This window comes from Oryza brachyantha, chromosome 6, assembly GCF_000231095.2.
Source record: "Oryza brachyantha chromosome 6, ObraRS2, whole genome shotgun sequence".
NCBI classification, from domain to species: domain Eukaryota; kingdom Viridiplantae; phylum Streptophyta; class Magnoliopsida; order Poales; family Poaceae; genus Oryza; species Oryza brachyantha.
In genome coordinates, this window is record NC_023168.2 from 7,438,679 (window position 1) to 7,459,068 (window position 20,390).

At 39.9% G+C, this 20,390-nt stretch overlaps 2 protein-coding genes across 2 annotated transcripts; both read right to left on the reverse strand.

Moving 5' to 3' along the window:
* Window positions 1-6: 6 nt before the first annotated feature.
* On the reverse strand, window positions 7-2,658 carry LOC102703786 (protein translocase subunit SecA). The gene is made up of 5 exons (XM_006655966.3): window positions 2,368-2,658; window positions 2,124-2,272; window positions 1,851-2,012; window positions 1,012-1,127; window positions 7-416 (listed from the first exon to the last, which is right to left on the reverse strand). The coding sequence occupies exons 1-5, from the start codon at window positions 2,537-2,539 to the stop codon at window positions 398-400; spliced, it is 618 nt and encodes a 205-aa protein (XP_006656029.1). The 5' UTR covers window positions 2,540-2,658; the 3' UTR covers window positions 7-397.
* Window positions 2,659-11,296: 8,638 nt separating this feature from the next.
* Window positions 11,297-16,610, reverse strand: LOC102718092 (very-long-chain 3-oxoacyl-CoA reductase 1-like). The gene is made up of 3 exons (XM_040525182.1): window positions 15,881-16,610; window positions 12,276-12,345; window positions 11,297-11,925 (listed from the first exon to the last, which is right to left on the reverse strand). The coding sequence occupies exons 1-3, from the start codon at window positions 16,531-16,533 to the stop codon at window positions 11,662-11,664; spliced, it is 987 nt and encodes a 328-aa protein (XP_040381116.1). The 5' UTR covers window positions 16,534-16,610; the 3' UTR covers window positions 11,297-11,661.
* Between the last annotated feature and the right edge of the window lie 3,780 nt (window positions 16,611-20,390).

Here is a 20,390-nt window from a genome sequence, read left to right on the forward strand (position 1 = left end):
ATAGGATTAACTTTTCAATTGCAAAGATCTGGCAATTTTATTCAGGATACATCGTGCATGGTGCATCTCACGACTTCTCAATGTACCAGAAACATAAAATTTTGAACAGCGGACATCTGAAACAATGTTCAGGCTTGTACGCCGAATGCGATGGAAATGTAACAACAAAGCTGACCTAGTTGTGAAGCAAATTTTGGCAAAAACTTTCCTTCGGTCATGCAAACCTCACTTATGGTGCTTTACAAGTTTGAAAGTCAGGTTTGTGGCAGGATGATGTGCATTGCTGCCGCTGAAACAGGGCTTGCTGCTCCAATGATAAAGAAATGAGGAAGCTCTTCTTGATTATAGCGAATCAAAATGCTTCTCCAGTCACCACGAGGAAAACATGGTCTTCACCTCAAGATGCTCCACAGCACCTTCAAATTCAAGGCAGCGAAAGGAAATTTGTCAAAACAATATGGGAAATAATTCACTATAAATAATTCTATAACAACTAAACCTATCTTACAGCATTAAATTAGGAGTGATTGCATTTTTATTTTTAGTAGTGAAACAATCCATTCAGACGAAATGGACATTGTGAAACAGAGGATGTAGCCTCCAATTCTGTGGCATGAAAAAAGGCTTTCGGCTGCGTGGAAGAAAAACCAGAATATGCCTACATTGCTGACTAAGTTGTCACCTGTCAGCTGGCTAAAACCATCATTTTTCACAAAATATAGGATTCGGATAGGCATTTTTTCTATCCACAATTGGCAATATTTACACTCTTACAGGACATGTGCATATTGGAAAGTTTGAAGTATTTAATCTCATATCTATCTTTTACTAAATAGTCCTATAGAAAAAGTCATCTGTTTACCAAATAGAACAATTATACTCATTATAATTGTAAAATGTAATATTGCACTCAAAGCAGTCTGCTTATCCAAGTAAACATAGCCAATCAAAGAAGAGCAGCACAAGCATGCAAATAATTTAACAACAGAGTTAAGCCCAGAAACATCTTACCTTTTATATCGTTTCTTAGAACCACATGGGCACAGAGCATTTCTACTGATCTGTCCACTCTTTGCAAGATTAGATCTGCCAACTTCCAATGGTGTGGAGCCCATTAGGTTTTGCACCTACAAGCACGGTATGATTAAAATTCAGCATGACTGCAAGAAGCTACCATATGAGTGTATGACATAGTCTCATTCAAGACGACAATAATTTTGACAAGCTGAAATCTCAAAATGGAGCATCCTGTAATAATGATATCTAAGATCTAATAAGTAATATGAGTCAACAAATTTTACCATGTAGTTAATGAAGAATCATACAACATTGTTTACTCTTTCTTAAATATTAGTCATAAAGTCATATACAACAATTGAAAGTAGCTTTTGCCATTTTGATCACAAATCAGGATTTTACACAGATACATGCTAAAAACTACTATAGAAAAAAGGAGAGCAACCTGCACTGAGATCATTCATATTTTGACGTACAGAAATACTAGGGGGCCAATTTGCTTAGTACAATTGTACAAAACATGGAATTCGAAAGCACCATTATATGTGTCATTGAAAATACGGATCTAGGCCCACATGATACTCACATGTGCAATGGTTTTTTGCTGATTCTCATTATACACTCTTTTTGAGTGTGATGACTTTAATAGCTTACAATTTTGTTATGTCTATATTTCTCACATAGACAGATTCCAAATTTCCTCAATCTATTATATTCCTTCCCAATTCCCAACTAGGTTTCCTTTCAATGGTTATCAATTCATTATGCGCATCTCGAAAATGCATATTGAACAACTAGATTAGCACCTTGGCCTTCCATGAGACATGAATTACCTCATTGAACGACTTCGGCAATGGCTTCCCTTCTTCCTTCAGCTTTACTATCTTCTTCTGGGCCTCTTTAGCCCATGTATACTTGGCCAGTATGTGCTCCACATCCGCAATCGTGCAGTTGCAGTGCTTGGTGGCATTAATCTTGTCGCTGTTTTGGAGCTTCTGTTGAACAAGGCGCAACCACACAATCAGCCACACAATCAGCACACAACGAAACGCAACGCAATGCAATGCAGAGCGATCCAATCGAACGCAGTCGCTGGCCTTGCATACCTCGCCGGTGGGGTCGATGGCGCCGAGGTAGCGGAGGACGGTGGAGTGCTTCTCGAAGGCGTTGACGACGGTGGCCTCGCTGGACCGCCCCATGACGAAGTTCTTGAACGTCCCCAGCTTCCTCGCCTTCTCCATCGAATCCGCGAACTCTGCAAAACCCCAACCAAAACAAGAACCCATCACCGCGGCGCCACCCAAAGGAAAGAAGCAGGGCACACGCCCGGGCACCGGAGAGCTCACTCACGGATTAGGGTGAAGTTGGCGGCGGCGGCGGCTGGGTCGACGCCCTCGTCGTCGGGCTTCTTGCCGGTGAAAGTGCTCTTGATCTTGTCGAACCAGCCGAGGGAGGCGAGGTGCGGGGTCGAGGAGATGCCGCGGGAAGCCGTGAGGAGGTGGAGCGACCGGCGGGACGCCATGGGGGCGGGCGGCGAGCGAGGCTTTGCCCGCTCGCTCTCCGGTGGGTCGCCGGCGGCGAGGCGTGGTGTTTCTTGGGGGGTTTAGGGCGTCGGCGACGGGATGGGTCAGAATGGGGGACTCATGGATGGGATTTTTAGGAGGTTAGTATATGGGCCTATTATTTTCAATTTTCAAGGCCCGTTTAACGTTCGTTCCTTATATGATCTCTTAATTAATATTCCATCCTCCTAGACTCTGGTCTGACATATTTATTTATATACTAATGAATATATAGATAAATATATAAAAATATATACATTAATAATGGATGAATCTACGCAAACTTAAAAATTTTATAATATAGAACATAGGGAATACATAGGGAATACATATAAGTTGTGTCCTTTTACCCTAGGTTATTCCTTAACTTTTACGTGCGTGTTTCCCGAACTATATATATATATATTTAATTTTTTTATAAAAGTTTATCATGTCATTTTTAGAATTTTTAATTTTATAGTAGTTAATTTCATTGTTTATACTATTAAATACTCCATCTATTTCATATTAGTAAGACGTTTTGGTTGTGTCTAAATTTATCTATTGATCGATGTATATTACTTGTGTATATGTCTATTTCATTAATATCCATATGAATATATGAACCTAACGAATGCTAGAATGTTTTATATTGAGAAACAGATGTTGTAGCTATAAAAAAATTATACAATTTTTTTATCTTTAATCAATCAAAAAAACACAACCATAGTCATACCTGAGATAAAAAAAACATGTAAATATTAATACATCAAATATTTTTTTATTATCATCCTTTTCTTTTTATTCATCCAATACAACAAAATTTCTTTTAATAAATACTAATAATTGACTACCTACATACCAACAATATTTCTCTTTTCTTTTCTCTCTTTTGTTCCATGTTACTAAATTTATTTGCATGTTAACGACGAGAGTCCACTGATAAAAGACAATTACACATGCGGACAAGCTCTTAGGGCTTGTTTGGAATGGAGAAATAGAGGATTTGAAAAGCACGGAAAGAGTTCCTCAAATTAAAAAATAAAAAAGGAAAACTGTGAAAAACGTAATGTGATGTATCCAAAGAACATGAATTTTATAAGAGGTAATTTGACGGAAATAATAGAGAGAAGAGAGAAACAAAAAGAAATGTATTAGAAATTCTCTAAAGAAATATAAATTAATGTTTCACGGTAAATTTTCCTGTGGAAATAGTGCGTAAGAATATTATATAGTAATCCATGGGAATTCGACACGCTCAATTCCTTTGTTCCAATTAACACACATACTTGAAAAATTCTAAGGTTTGGAATACTCCTTTTCTTTTGAATGTTTTCAATCAAAAGAGCCCGTGGAACACTTGAAAGAAAACATAGCGATGCAAAATATAGGACCACAAATGCAAAATAAAGAAATATCTGTAAGATGTAGTGCCGGAGTTCTCTCTCACTATTTTGTGTAGGGAGAGGAAAAAAAAAGGAAATTTACTGTCATTGAGTTGAATTTACTAAATTTTTAGCATAAAGTTTTAGTATCTTCAGATATATAGTATCTATGGATATCAAAGTTTTACAACAAAAAATACGATAACTCTGAGAAAATAAAGTTTATTCATTTCGACTGTTTACACATATCATAACTAGTTAACTACACGCCATATCAATATGCCCATGGATATCTCCTTTGCACGCCCAAGAGATGAAAGACTAATGATCCATGCAATTGTACAAACTCATACGCATATGGGCAGTGGTGGATTTAGGAATTTTTATAAGTTTGAACAAACTTAATGATAGCCCTAGGCTATACGTATTTTACCTACATCACCACTCACTTACTTAACATAGTATCAGGTCTATTTCTCAAGGAGAAAAATTTAACTATTTGTCACCATTAGAAACTGGCACTCTTGAGATGTCACTTTTAGGTTGCACCTTAACTTTTTGCCACAGGGAAGAAAGTGTTTGCTAATTTTTTTGCCAATTATGCATATGTGGCACCTCAACAGGACATGCCAACATGGATGATAGGGCAAAATGTCCCTTTTGCCCTTGTCTATATTTTATGTTCCATGAGACGCAAAACTAATTGTTTGGGTATTTTATAACAATACATAGTTATATATATATATATTAACAACTCTTTAATCCATTATTAAATAACAATCACCAATTTCACCCTTTCAAAAGTTGGCCATACATATGCATAATAACTGGGTCTCCAACCCATATATAAATCATAAACACTAATTTAAAAGCTTGACTGCAGCATACAATTAATCATCAAAAGAGAAGATGGGTTAATATTGTCAATATTAGTCATCAAAAAATCATCATGCCATACAGGGGATCCTGAAATACAACAGGGCATTCTAGGCCGTGTTCGGCTGAAGGATTAGGGTGTGTTAGTTATCCAGCGCGAAAAAAGTAGCAATAGATTAGTATATGATTAATTAATTATTAATTATTAAAAATATTAAATAGGTTAATATGATTTTTTGAAACAACTTTACTATAGAAAATTTTCATAAAAAGTATACACCTGTGGAAATAATTATTCCTCATCCCTATGGCGCCCCTATCTCCATCCACCTGTCATCGCCACCCACCGCTAATCTGACCATTGCGTATGGCCATCCCTCTAAGTCTACGAAAAATCCATTCCACCTCCCCGAGCCATAATCTGTAGATCCTCTGCCAGAGTTAGTAGTCGCAGTGATGAAAAAGATGAAGAAACTGTCAAGGCGCTTGTCATCTTAGGCCATACTGCGACCTCCCTCTTCTCCCTGGACCCCTCTACCTTAATTTCAATACAACAGTTAAGGGAGCACGTGACTGAAATTCACCTGAAACCAGCATTCCTAAAAAAATATGTGACGTAGATCTCATTTGAAACATAAGAATGCCAAAAGATTCCTAAGATAAAAAGAACCTTATATAATTTTTCTCAACAATCAATCTTACTTCTCGTCGTCGTGCCAAATAAAGCTAGAACTAAAAAAGTTACTAGCATCCAAGTCTACAATTTATGTAGCTTTTATCTTCCCCGTTGACTCCCAGAACGGGAGCCGATAACGTTTGAAAATTAAAGGAAGAGGAAACAAACGGATTTGCTTTTTTATAGTCATAGGTTTGATTATTTGACATCCTAACTCATTATCATTAACTCACAAGCCATACTCATAAGTATCAACGTAACCAATTTAACAACAAAGAAAATGTGAAAACATGAAATTTATGGAGGAAATATACATGCAAATAACATAGACACAGAGGTGGTTGTCGACGTACATGCATATACAGTGACAATGCAACAACGGTGATAGCTATGGTATCCATGACGAGGAAAAAGTCTCTCAAACCGGAAAGAAAAAAGATGCAAAAGTACGAGTTTAATTTACAAATGCAAGAAAATGCAATATCATATATTCGCTTGATAAAGTAGTAGCCGCGCGCGCGGTTGCTACGCTACTACGCCGGGGCGGCGCGGCCGGCCAGCATCTGCTGCAGCGCGAGCCTCTCCTTGGCGTCGGCGAGCGCCTCCTCCAGCCTCCCGGCCACCGCCTCCATCCGCTCCCGCTCCTTCTTGACGTCGCCAGCCGCCGCCCTCATCAGCCTCTTCCGGACCGCACCCGCGCCCTTGCGCGTGTACGCCGCCGCCGCCGCCGGGGCTTCTGACGACGACGACGATCCTCCAGGCGCGGCAACAGCAGCGGCCGGCGCCGCCTGACCGTGAATACGGTGGTGGCGGCCCCTGCCACGGGACACCGCGGCGATCTGCTCCTGGAGCCCCCCGCGCTTGCAGCCCAGCCGCGACAGCGTCCGCAGCACGTCGCCGAGGAGGTGCTCGATCTCCTGCACGCGAAGCAGCAGCACCGCCGCCTGATCATCGTCATCCTCCGCGTCCTCCCCACCACCATCCTGCAGCAGCAGCAGCGCCGCCTGCGTCTCCTCCCCCACGCCGCCACCGCCACCCCGCGCCACCGTGAACCACGGCGACGCCGACACGCGCGGGCGGGCAACGAACTCGGCCGCGGACTCCATCGCGCTCGCGGTGGTTCAACTAATGGCTCGGAGGAGGAGGAGGAGGTTGTCGCCGGAGAGAGATAAATAGCAAGTGGCTCCCGGCCTCCCGCCGGTTAGCGTAACGTCGCCATGCACGCGACGCGCGCGCCGGTTAAGGAATCGCCGTGTACGTGCGGGGTGCGGGGCGCTGCGCCTCCACTCCACTACGGCGTTCGGGGCGACGAATTAACCGGCGATCGATCTCACCGCACCACACCATGCGCCGCCGCGCACGCGACATCGGGAATAAAACAATAAATTGATGGACGTTTAAATTAGGAACAATGAGTTTGCAAATTTGCAACGGAATTTAAATCCCTGAATTTGAAATATATGGATACTTTTGTTTGGACTTTTAATTCATGGATAATTTTGGGGTAAATTTAACGCCCGTTGTTGTTGAGGACATGCACAAAAGTGTAGACGGCTGTTGTCTATTTGATATATACAGATAGCTTGTATAATAAGTTGTCTATTTTGGTTGCCTATAACATGTTTAATACTTTATTTTGAGAGAGCCTAAAGCACGGCGCCCTATAGGACGGGATACTTTAAATAAAACAACATCAGGCTCAGATGCATGTCGCCCACGTCTGTGCATCACCCCGCCTTCGCACGTCGCTATGCGCCCCACGTCAGCCGCCTCCGCCGCCGTCGCACTCTGATGCCGTGTGCCGCACGCCTTCCGCCTCCATGCTCAAATACACCTCACGTATGATACCAGATGATACCACTGGTATGATACTAGATAATACCGTCGCGTGACAAAGGAAGCTCAAAAAGATGTAGGTATCACATAGTATCAGGCAGCACCCGCTTCCGCTGTCGTTGCACTCTCGCCGCCATGTGCCGCACGCCTCCCGCCTCCGTGCTCAGATGCGCCTCACGTATGATACCGGATGATACCACTTGATATCATCTGGTATCATAACGTCACATGACAAAGAAAGCTAAAAAAATATAGGTATCATATGGTACCAGGCGGTACCGTATAGTTATTTGGCCGAGTTGTTATAAGAAGGGGAGAATGATAAGGAATCACGCGTGAGGATGCCTGGGCGCCGGTGCGAGGCAACGTGCTGCGCGAGGTGGCTGGTGGTGGCGTGCAGTCAACGCAGCAGTAACGACGATGTGGTTAGCTCATGAGAGAGAAAGAGGGTTACGAAGCATGCATGAATTTATAGTACCTATAGTTTTTGAGAGGGACACTTTAGCTGCTACAGAGAACAATAGCCAGTTTTGTAGGGAAAATTGCAAGGCAGCGGTGGTGCGGGATGACACCTCGGGGAGACACATCGCGGCGGGGAGGCGGAGGAGATGACGTGTGGGGAGCCGGCACGGCTCGCGGGCGTGTGCTGTTGTGTCGTGTCGTTTGGGCGGGAGCTTGGCATGGCGAATGCCGAATTGACGAGTCGGGGCCGTTGGATTGAGCTCATGTTTGGGATCGGCATGAATATTCTGGACAAGCGCCTCCTAGTTTTTAATTATGCCATCCGAATGGGATATCGTGCGGTAGTTTTTCTGTTTTATTTTACGTTTTATATTTAGTATTTGTTGCATGCAACTAATGTATAAAATATTTCTCTAGAAAAAAATTACATGTATCTTGGAAGAACACACCCAAGCAATAAACGAACTATGACAATCAAGTTTAATTTTTTTCTTCTACTATCCTATAGTGCACCAATTTATTTTACTCATTGGACAAATCTAACGACTCAAATCATCTGCATCAAATCAGACAGTCCACGTTTCATCTACCCTCTTTTCGTTTATCGGCTCCCCAAATTGCGCGTACATTTCATCTATCTTCCCTACATTAAATCTAATGCATTAAATCCAAAATTTTAAACTATCAATATATTTTTTAAACTATTTGCACGATAAATATTTGCTAGGAATTAGATGATCACTTGATATTTAATTAAATATCTTTCCATATAATATATTAAGACATGAAGAACTTTATTTTTAAGCTCGAGAATTGCACAATTGTTTTATAGTTTTGATATATACGATTGTCAGTAAAATTTCATTTATAATAGAAAGACGGAAAGTTGTATGTGATGTAACTCATGTTTGTATAAAGTAATTTATATTAAATTTAGTTTTATAGAGTTCAAATTTTATGTTAATATAAGATAATGTGAATGGATTATTTAATTAAAATTATCCTTGCAATATATGAACTTTGTACTGTAGTGATTATGAAATTAGTAATTACAGGTTGTGCAATTATTGTTCAAATTGAAAACTCTTAATTTATTATAATATGGTCCAACCTATAATAATTATGCAAAGCTATAATAGTCAGCATTAACTAATGGTTGCTGCTATTTTATCAGAGTTTGTTTAAATAAGAAAAGCCTTATGAATCCTGGACTATAGTGCCCAAAAGTTAAAGTATCTGTTTCTGAATAGAGATGTGTATAGTGGCTGTAGAATCCATCGGTGATTAACCGTGACGATGAAACATGCTCTATGTGCAAATGTGTGATGGAATAGAAAAAGGCTAAAAGAAATAGTGAGATCGCCCAACCAAATGGCTGGTGGGCCCTCTATCACCCTGCGCCATATAAAAGGAGGTGGAGGCCGGCTTGGCACATGACACGAGGTTCCGCCGCCGCTAACCCTAACCGATCGAGGGGGCACAGGCCGCACAGCCAGTGACGGGAATACGTCACCACCGCGCCGTGACCTCGCTGGGATCGTCTACGACCCCACTGCCTCAAGGACCGTCACCGCCATGATCGCCGTCGCCGCCGTCAACCCGAAGGCCGGACGACGACGATGGTCGGTGCTTCCTCCTCCACGAACGCCTCAATCGGTCGGTATCTAAACATTTTCCACTCATTTACACGAACGTTTATTCACCCAATAGAGCAACCCCACTAGATCTAAACCTAGGTGATCCTAGAGAGTCTAACATTAATGTCATTAAGAACTAATATAGAGCCAATTTTTATAATAGTTATACACAAACATATAATAATACTTGTATGATCAATCTCTTATACATTATAGTGTCCCAGAGGTTGTGCTGCAGCTGGTTGTAATGCATAGCACATTTTTCTCTCTACTTTCCTCTCTCATTCATTAAGCATAAATACGACGTGGTAACTTTCAGAGTCCAGTTATCATTTCTCTTAAGGTGTCATTATCCAAGCTGCTAAAAAAACAAGGCGGATTAAATTTGAGAAGATCTGGATTCCAAGCCTGACAAGGCTATCTAGGATGCGTAGTTGGCTGAGGATCGGCGTCAGACACATTAAGACCTCTTGTTATTTTCCCAATAAAATACTGAGATTAGGTTCTACGGTTCCCATGGTACAGTAAACCCATATACTGTTTTTATTGAGTAAACAGTAGCACATAATTTATAAATCAATGTATTTACATCAAAGTATGACCGCTTATGTTATAGTGGTGCACTGGATCCAAATCCACCTTAGGTAGGTGCATGCATGTGTGAGAGGCAAATTACATATATTGTTTTTGAATTTGTGTTTACCATTCTTCTTCTTTTTTATATGTTAATTATATGATACTGTACGTGCTGCTTGTGAAGGTCATAACCTGCAGCAATTTGTCAGTAATTGCATTATTACTTGATTCCATCGGATGATTCTTTCTTTCTGTTGATAGCGAGTATCAGGATTACGAAGAAGATATGTACTTGCACACATTCTATGAGAAGTTATGGACTTCCTATTTTTTAGCTATATATATATATATATACATACACACACACATATATATATATATATATATATATATATATATATATATATATATATATATATATATATATATATATATATATATATATGAAGTCTCTATTTTACTACCAGTTGTAGCTACTCCCTTCATGTCTAAGGTGCAGAAACATATATATATACATATTTCTTCTTTCTTACAACAGAAAGTACAAACTCTATACATGTAGTTGTATCATTGACATGAGATTTAATAGTATCTATACTTTCTGTTGGGTGGGAGTAGAAACAGTTATGAAAATGTTTCAAATGATAATTGTTTGTAATGATGATTTACTCGGATTTATAGTCTCAAATGGTTTGACTCGACTAGTATTCTTTATACCACTATTTTAAAGCACTACATTGGTTTTAAAAGTAAAATTTTATACATGCACTCAATTTATATGTGTCATAACGTGCATGGTACGTGCACGATACTAATGTTGTAGTGGTGCACCGGATCCAAATCTGCCTTACACGTACAGGTGCAAGCGTGAGAGGCTATTAGAATCTCGCACGGAGCCCCCTTATGTGGGAGGATCGATGAATGGATGGAAGCACGTGTCGGGCAGACGCTCTGGTCAGCCGTTCACCGATCCGACCATACAATCATTTGGATGGTACAACGTTGTTTAATTTTCATGTCTTTTGTCATGTGAAACTCTATAGAAGTACATACTTATTGAGTTCTATATCCACGCTGTCATACCTACAAGCATATAGCAGTATAACTCTGGGATTATGGGGTTGTTTGGTTTATGGCTAAGATTGTCATAACTAAGATTAGGTAAGTTGTGCCATATGACAAAAGTATGGTTAAGAGCCATAAGTGTGACGATGTTTGATCTAGTTTCTTAATTATGATGTGAGGACCTAATTAATGTTAGGAAAGTATGGCATGATAAAGATGTGACATCAAAACAAACACATAAAACTGTGGCATGGCTAACGTGTTGTGTGGTAAAGTGAACAAATGAACCAGACATCCCCTGTATATTCCGATGGAACAACGACATCCATCGTACACTATTGTATACTAGTACAATGTTGCTCACTTTTATTGTTTACTAATGCAAAGGCTAACCAGTTCAAAATAATAGATATTATATCTGTTACATCTTAAGATTTTCTGGCCTTGCATAGATTTATACATACGCTAATACATTTAGACACATATACCAAACATGAACATTGATACATGCATGGTTGAATCTAGATAACCCCAAGAAATCTTATAATATAAACTTTGATGCACAGTTCCACGGCAAGAGATAGAGTAGCTCATTCCCATGCTTCGATGCGCTTTGGCAGCTTGCTGATCGCCAGGTGGCTGCGCAGGACGAACCAGTCGAGGACGGACTCCGGCACGGCGGCGGTGAGGCACCACAGCAGCCGGTGCCGGACGCTCGGCGAGCACAGCGCGCCGCCGTGGCCGATCCATCCCACCGCCGCACGCGCGTAGGCGTCCGGGCTCACCGTGAACGGCGACAGCCGCATGTCCTCGTCCAGGCCTGCCACCATCCTCGTCGCCACGAAGAAGGGCGCCTGCTCGATCGATCACGTACGTGCATGTGTAAAACGTACATGTAGTATGTATTTTCAATAGTGACTTTACCTCATAATATTCTCGGTGACATCGAGTCACTGACATGTGGGACCCATATATGTCTGGATCTACGTGAGTTTCACTCGTCAGTGACTTAATGTCACCGAGAATATCACAGGAGAATGCCATTGAATCCATGTCCATTTGAGGTCTAAGTTTCTCTCTCTTTTTTTTATGTTGCAGATTTCATCGGGATTTTAATTTCTTCTTGCGAGGAAGATCTCGCCATAATTAATCTGTAGATGGGTAACTGAAAGTTGGGAAGGTAACATGTTTCTGATAAATTTACCTGGCATTGCACATGGATCCCTTTACTTGCGTACTCGACGTGTAGGCTTCGGGAGAACTTGGCAACATACCTGCTCGAATGAGTGCATTCAGTCACAGCTTTCCAAGTCCAACTCACATATATATAACGATTTTATGTCCAAATATATGTGCACGATTATGGTCGACAGTGAACAATTCGGGCTGGTGCAAAGGTAGCAGGGATCAATCTCTCGTTTTGTCAAAATATCAGGGTTCGAGAGGGAGCCATGACAGCCAAATCGTCTGAGATACCACTATCTCAGGGAGAGATGTCGCCGAGAGGCAGATTTCATTTGATTTTGAAGCAGTCTTATCAAAATTTATCCAAATGTAAAGAATCTCAATGGAATTCAATTTTTTTGGCCAGGGTTACAGAAAAATGTTATGGCGAGGTCTCCCCTAGAAATAAATTCTAATACTATCTTTGTTTTTTTTTAATTCAACACCGTTGACTTTTGGATCTTCTTATTCATCTTATTAAAACAATATGTTAATTATTTTATTATTAAATGTATTGTCAGAGTATTACATATAACATACTCTGCGATCGGAACACTCTAAAAATACCATATACCTAATATAATATAGAAGGCAACCCTTACATATAAATACGAAATCTCAGCATACTTTGATCTAGGTACGACTAGGACTATCATAGCTGTATAGGACAAGTATGTCCCGAGTTCTACTTGGAGAATGAGCTATACCACACTGTAAAGGCAAGCTGTTCAAAGAGAGGAGAGGATCCTGAAATAATCAAGTCAAGACTTACACAACACAAAGCACATCAAGCAAGTCACTATGAGATATAGCCTCAGCCACTGACTAGTTTTTCTATCTCGATGAGATTAGTTGTAGGTAATTACTAGCTGCTCAAGGTAACTAGTGAGGATAATTTTTCAATTAATCTACTTATTTAATTTGTATATTCATCTAGAATGTATCTACATAAGTATGCAATATTACGTATATAATTTGCCATACTTTTCTTGTTGAGACTTCCCAATTAGGAAGGTTATTTATTATTTTATATCAATGGTTTACTCTACCCAACTATTTATATAATGTCTACTTTCCGAGCTCATGCTATGATAGACCCACTACGGTCTAATATAAGGGTTCACCTAAGTTTACCTTTCCATACGAATTATGCTCTATCATGATAAATATATACAAAAATTTTATAATGTTCGTAGCAAATATTATAGTTTGAGCCTAAATGATGAATCGTTAGCATATCTTGCATTTAGAGAACTGCTAACACCTATCAGAAACAAATTCTTTTACCATGAATTAGAAACTTTGGCCCATCTAATTCAGACAAGCTTATGAAAGCTATTGCAAGAGGCAAAGGAGGAAGAGTTTTGGAGTCGTCAAAGCCAGAGAAGTGAAGATAGTTTTAAAGCAAGAGTTCTCGTACTCCAAAACTAGGGGCATGTGTTAACCCAAAAATTTGATAAAATTTCTTAGTGGATTTGGCTAAGGAAATGGTTCAATCAACCGATGGAAAACTTATCCACAAGAGTCCGAGTTCAAAAAAGAATCATGAAGATCATGATATGGTGGTTAATTCTATGTATTAATTAGGAAAGTTTAAGTAGTTTTTCTTTTATTTTTAGGAAACATGTGTCGCATCCAATAGAGATTAGAGTTAGAGTCCGAATATGACACGTGTGTTTCTTTTATCTTTTAGAAAACACATGTCGTGTCCCAAGTATCCATCAATGGATATATACATGTACACCTAGGGTGCCTATAAAATTATCTACACAACATAGATCAATACAATTTTGGCACATCACCACCCTCCTCACCAATGTTTGTCACCAGCGGAATTTTTGGCACTTGACGTGGGGCTGCATCGCTTCGATCTTTGATGGAGGGGTAAGTTCTACATTTTACCACCCCAACGATCATATCGTCCAGATCAATGCTATCTCGGTTCGGTCTGATCTTCTGATCAAGTTGTACGGTTGGTAGTTATCATATTAGTTTTAGCCTAAGGTTGATCTGGTCGACCACTTTGGGTGATTTACGTCGATTTAATATTTATTGTTTGATATATTCAATCTTATATTGTTTCGGTTTGGTTCAATCTATTAGATTGTGTTTATCATATAGTTTATATCAAGTCGATGTATCTTGCTCATTGTTTTATTGGAGTTCTAGTCGATAAGTTATCAGTTATCAGCTTTATTACGATCTTGAACTATTTTGTATCCAACCTAACATTGCGAAGCGTAATCTTGAACTATCTTGATTTGGTCCAATCTTCTAATATTATTCCCAATAAGTTAGGCTAGATATTTTATAGATCTTAGTTGATTGTCAGATGGTTATAGCCGATGATCCTTGTCAGTCTGCATATTCATTATATTTATGTCAATAGAATAGTTAATTTTCTTACTACATTGTTTATACACAAATCAACTTTATTTAAGTCAGCAGTTATTTTAAGTGTTACGTCAGCTTACGAGGATTACATTCAAATTGGTTTTAGTTGATCATAGCAAAGAATTAATTGTTTATTTAATTATTCGAGTCCATTTGTATTGGACTTCTAGCCGATCTAAGTTTTCAATGACCAATTGTTCAAATTGTCGGCTAAACATTGTCACGCCGACATCTTTTCGGGTGGGTTCTCGGTAACCTATCGGCTCGATAGCCAATCGACTTTAATCTTCATCTTGTTAGTTATAGGATCAAACTGACTGACACGTTTACACCTTACCTAAGAATTTAGGTCCTGCAGTAGAGCGGCACAGAGACTCCCATACCTTCACGTGTATTAAGCATGCCAGATCAGACAAATTTGGCGTCAACATGCTCATAGAAATTAATCCAGATTAAGAACTTAGCTGTCCAAACTGACTATTTCTTCACCACAACATGTAACTCAGCGTGAGCAATTGCTAATATTATTGCGATGGTGGATGAAGACATTGGACAATCAAAGTACATCTGTAATTCTTATATCTCTTTCCTATATGCATGGATTGTCTATTCATTAACTATGTTTATGAGATAGTTAGGGGCTAGGGAAAATGTGTAATTTCACTCGTAAACTTTTTTTTTCAAAATTTCATTTCATGTTACTCCTGAGTGTCACTCGGGGGCTTGTCATCTAACGGTTCGTTCTGAGTAGTTGATTTTAGGAAAACCAAACAACGAGAACATGTTTAGTATTAGTATTGAGTAAGGTGGATACTAGACTGAACGGAAACTCTCTCTGTTGGTCGACAACCCATCTTGACTAAACAAATTGGTCCACATCCCATCTTGACCAAACAAGCTTAGATGCACGGTTGAGCCCAATAGCCCATCTTGACATTCACTGCTTTCTCTATTTTTTTTATTTGATGTCGTTAATTTTAGATGCACAGTTGATAATTTGTCTTATTTAAGATTTTTGTGCGAATATATAAAATTATAGGACGTGTTTAAAGTGTTTTTATTAATAAATCAAATCATGTAAAATGATTAATAATTGTTTAAATATTGAAATAAAATGAATGGTTTAAACGTTGATAAAAATCAAATAAAAAAGTGAAGGGAGCAGCGAATGTCACTCGTGAGAACTCGTACCGTTTGGTGGCACCGTACATGGTGCAGAGGGGGAAGGAGGGCATGGCCTCCGACGACGCCGAGCCGATGTTGACGACGGCGCCCCGCCCCCGCTCCACCATCCCCGGCAGCACCGCCGCCGTCACCTCCGTCACCGCCCACAGGTTCACCCGCATCATCCTCACCCACGCCTCCACGTCGGCCTCGTGCAGGAACATCATGCCGGGCCTCCCCACGCCGGCGTTGTTCACCAGCACCCCGACGTCCAGCCCCTCCACGGCCTCCCGCAGCCGCCGCAGCGGCTCGTCCCCCTTGGCGGTGGAGACGAGCGAGAGGTCGAACACCACGGCCTTGGTCCGCACCCCGTGCCGGGACCTGATCGTGCCGGCGATCTCCTCGAGGTTGGCGGCGTCGAGGTCGACGAGCACGAGGTTGACGCCACGCCGCGCAAGCTCCAGCGCCACGGCGCGGCCGATCCCCGACGTCGGCCCGGTGACGACGGCCCACGCGCCGTAGCGGCGGCGGAGGTCCCTGGGGCGGCGAACACACAGTGCGAGGTAGGCGAGGACCCGCAGCGTGAGCGCGGCGGCGTAGGCCGCGCCGAGGAAGGCCAGCGAGACGAACCACCACGCCGGCGGCGCCGCCGACGACGTCTCATGCCAGATCATTAGCATTGCCTGCCCCACGTCGACGTACGATTCCGGCCGGCGGTGTCGACCTCTTCCTCGTCACTCACTCACCGGCGTCACAGCACACGGCATCCCAAACATATATAATGTGAGGGGTTTGGTTCGTCGTTGAGCTGACAGCGTAACTGTGGACGGACGATTCGCCCACCAACCAACCAACAACCGAAGACGAAAACGAGGGGCGTACGAGTTAGGACGATGGTAGTACGCAGCCACGCGCGAATGCACGTGTAGTAAATCGACGGTCGGGTGATCAGGCCTATTCACACGACTACCTAGAGTGATATGTCATCTAAAAAGTTTAAAATTAGAATAAAACACATCTATCTTAATGCAAAGTTTTATCTATTGTTGTGTAGGTAATAGTGCATAGACATAAGTTGTCTAGGTAATAATGCATAGAAGGTTTCATCCCCATAAAACTTATTTATATCTTTCTTCATTAATACTTTCCCATATAATAAAAGTATGTATGTAACATTTTATTTATTATCCATAAAACTCTCATCTAGATTAGCCTTAGCCAGCTCACTGAAACCTTGTGTAGTCTCCTGAATGGTTGATGCATATCGTGGTTGAGCCAACAGCATCATCTAACTTCCGCATGTTGCAAGGGATGACCCAGGTAGCGCCGCAGCCAACAGCATAGCTGAATTATGGGCTGTTTAGTTCCGAAAATCTTTTATAAAAACATCGTATCGAATATTTAGACATCCAAAGCATTAAATATAGCTGAAAATAAAAACTAATTATACAGTTAGGGAGAAAATCCTGAGACGAATCTTTTGAGCTTAATTAGTCCATTATTAGCCATAGCTGCTGCAGTAACTCACATGTGCTAATGATGAATTAATTAGGCTTAAAAATTTGTCTCGTGGTTTCTAGGCGAGCTATAAAGTTCATTTTTTTCATTCATATCCGAAAACCTCTTTCGACATCTGCTCAAACGTCTAACGTGACACTCCATCCAAAAAATTTTGGAAACTAGCTTCACCATATTTGTCTTAGGTATCAAATATAACAAATTTACCGACTTCTAACTGCAGCTATATTCGAGTGAACAAAATAAATTACTTCTTCCTTTATTGCTCCAACATATTAATAAAATAATGATTTTTTTAATCAAATAAAGCAAATGAACAATCATTGGCCAGGATTTGTTGTTAGCCGTTTCCACCCAAGAGGTATGAAGAAGCAACCTAAAAGAGCTCGTATATAAAATACATATTATAACATCAAACGTGGGGAGCAGCACTTTTATGGTTAACCAGTAATCGTGCATGTATTACGTGAATTTATCTGCTCAATTCCAATAATAGTTTTAAAAAATAAATTCATGGTAAACCACAGATGTTAGAATGAACCATAATTGACAAATGAGTGTCTTGTTCAGTGACAAATAAGTAAAAGCCAGCCTAGGTCCATTTTTTCACTGTCATTTCAAAATAAAAGTAAAAATACTAAGCTTAACTTCTCACTTCATTTAAAAAATATTTTTGAAAAGTTCCATCGAAAGTTAATTTTTTGCAACTATTTTTTTCCTAAAATGATCACCATAGAACCTCAGCAACCAATAGATAAAAACAATAATCCAAGTAGTTCTATCTAGGGATGAATACCTTAGTACTATACTAGTTATGGAATTACCCCAATTGTGCATTTGGGATTGGACAGACACAGCTGTCAATACTGTGAAAAATTGGACTCGCATCGAACTCTCATGTCATTGGCCAGGTAGAATTTTAAGTCCACAATTTTACTGCTACAGACATCCCTCGTCGACAGATATGTAGAGAAAAAATATACCCTTACAGTCGAGCCCAATTTGAAAAGAACTTATATACGTACATTCAATTGATGTCCAAACTACAGCTAAATTATTCACCAAATGAGGCTAGATAATTGATTTTTTTTGGAGTCTTCATTTTGACACTGTAAAAATATCCATATTGTTGTGAAGCAATAGTTGTTAATGTACATTATTCAAAGACTAATACCATTGAAAATCCCAGGTGGTTAGCATCCGCTGCAAGCAACATAAATATTCCTTCATAATCATCTCTTCATATATTGTAGGAACTTCAAAAGGATACATCTTTTTATTTGTATAGAGAATTTATATTTTTAAAACATTTTTATCTTTTAATTTAAGACTAAACCACTCCATGATTAATTTTAAATTCGAACCTCTTGGTTACGCCATCGTGGCTTGGGGCCAAACAACAGTACCACACTAAGAGAAGTGGGTATCATGGTGTTCTTCTGCTAGGCGAAACAACTATTCAAGATTATTGTGTGGCAATGTTTTTGTGGCCACATTAAGCTAGTTGAGGTGGCCAAAAGGATAGATCTGAAAATAAATCTTGGAGTGGTTTAGTTAGAACTAACAGATAGAAAAATTGAAAACATTTATGAAAAACATGCATAGATGGGTTTGTGATCTAGGCATCAAGTAATAGTGACACATAGATTTTTCTTCCCAAATCGTCCATACACCAGTGAAGCAATTGTAATGGAAGTTCTCGAATTCGTCGCAAGCAGTAGAATTCCTATTGGGAGAAATATTTCCATTATGCTACAGCAGTAAACAGTTGAAGAAACTATAAGTTCCCAATGTTTGTCTGTTGTCCTTGGCAAACCAAAAATTCTGAATTTTATTATGAACAGTCACTTATACACGTCTAAATATTTAGTGAATATATTTTTAAAGGTAAAAGTTAATTTGAAGAAAAGTACAAAGTTACAACAAAAATCAATGGTGTCAGGCATGAAACAGAATAAAGTTAGATCACAATATCGTATTGACAAAACAAAATTGAAGCCAATTTTCTATCAACCACTAATGGCATGCACAATTGAGTTATTTATATATTCAGACAATACAAAATTGTCAAAATGTTGTTGATATCAAAAATTGACAGCCGATGATTTTAATTCGGTTATTTGATTTAGGCAAAGCCTAGCTGAATATTAAATTGATAGTCGATGATTTTAATTCGGTTATTTAATTTGGACAAAGCCTAGCTGAATATTTTTCTCTTGTATTTAATTAAATTCAGTTTGTAGGTGGCTAACCAGGGTATTTCTGAGTTTATTTGAGATTAATATTTATGCAAGAGGATATATGGTCACATATACTAGATGAGATGCAGAGTTCGAAGTTTGAAAGGTAAATCTTCCCCAATATTTTTTATAAAAGAAAAAGCTAAAGAACAAGTGCCACACGTTGATGTTGGAGCGGAAGGAGGCCCTCGCATGCCACATTTTACTTTTGATATTTGATTTCCTTCGCGTAGGTCAATATACACAATAATGTATAGTTCTTAATATAATTAATATGAGACCAAGCCAAAAACTAAATACCCTATATATATATGGGTTGAGGCCGATTGAAAAGAAACAATCACAATCAATAGATATATAATTTTAGTGTATTTCTTTTTACCGTTGCACTTTCTTTTTTTTGGTTTGCTCTGTTCTATCGATCTGGCATTGGCGATTGCCATCGTTCCCATGCCATCCCGCCGGCGGCAATACGCATCGTAGCAGCAGCAGCAGCAGCAGCAGCTACGTATGCACCGGCGCCGGAGGGACGTGCTGTGCCTGTCTGCTTCCTGCTGTCTCCTGCCGTGCTGCATCTATGCATGCATCGACACCACCCAAAGAGAGTCACAAGCAGCAGCAGTGGTTAGGCAATTTTCTTCCGTGGAAATCATTCCGTTTTTAGATCGCTAAAAATACTTATGTAAAAATTTTATTTATAAACAATTTTATGTTTGCAAACATGTAGTTTGTTTTTTTCATAAAAAAGACAAACATTGACCCCTATAAACTCCATTTGT

What these genes read in the sequence shown, in the direction of transcription:
- LOC102703786 (XM_006655966.3), bottom strand. Translation starts at nt 2,539, where the DNA reads ATGGCGTCCCGCCGGTCGCTCCACCTCCTCACGGCTTCCCGCGGCATC. An exon ending in CGCCAACTTCACCCTAATCC is followed by an intron (nt 2,273 to 2,367) that starts GTGAGTGAGCTC and finishes GGGGTTTTGCAG; the next exon opens with AGTTCGCGGATTCGATGGAG. An exon ending in TGCCGAAGTCGTTCAATGAG is followed by an intron (nt 1,128 to 1,850) that starts GTAATTCATGTC and finishes CCGTGCTTGTAG; the next exon opens with GTGCAAAACCTAATGGGCTC.
- LOC102718092 (XM_040525182.1), bottom strand. Translation starts at nt 16,533, where the DNA reads ATGCTAATGATCTGGCATGAGACGTCGTCGGCGGCGCCGCCGGCGTGG. An exon ending in ATGTACGGTGCCACCAAACG is followed by an intron (nt 12,346 to 15,880) that starts GTACGAGTTCTC and finishes TCATTCGAGCAG; the next exon opens with GTATGTTGCCAAGTTCTCCC. An exon ending in GGATCCATGTGCAATGCCAG is followed by an intron (nt 11,926 to 12,275) that starts GTAAATTTATCA and finishes TCGATCGAGCAG; the next exon opens with GCGCCCTTCTTCGTGGCGAC.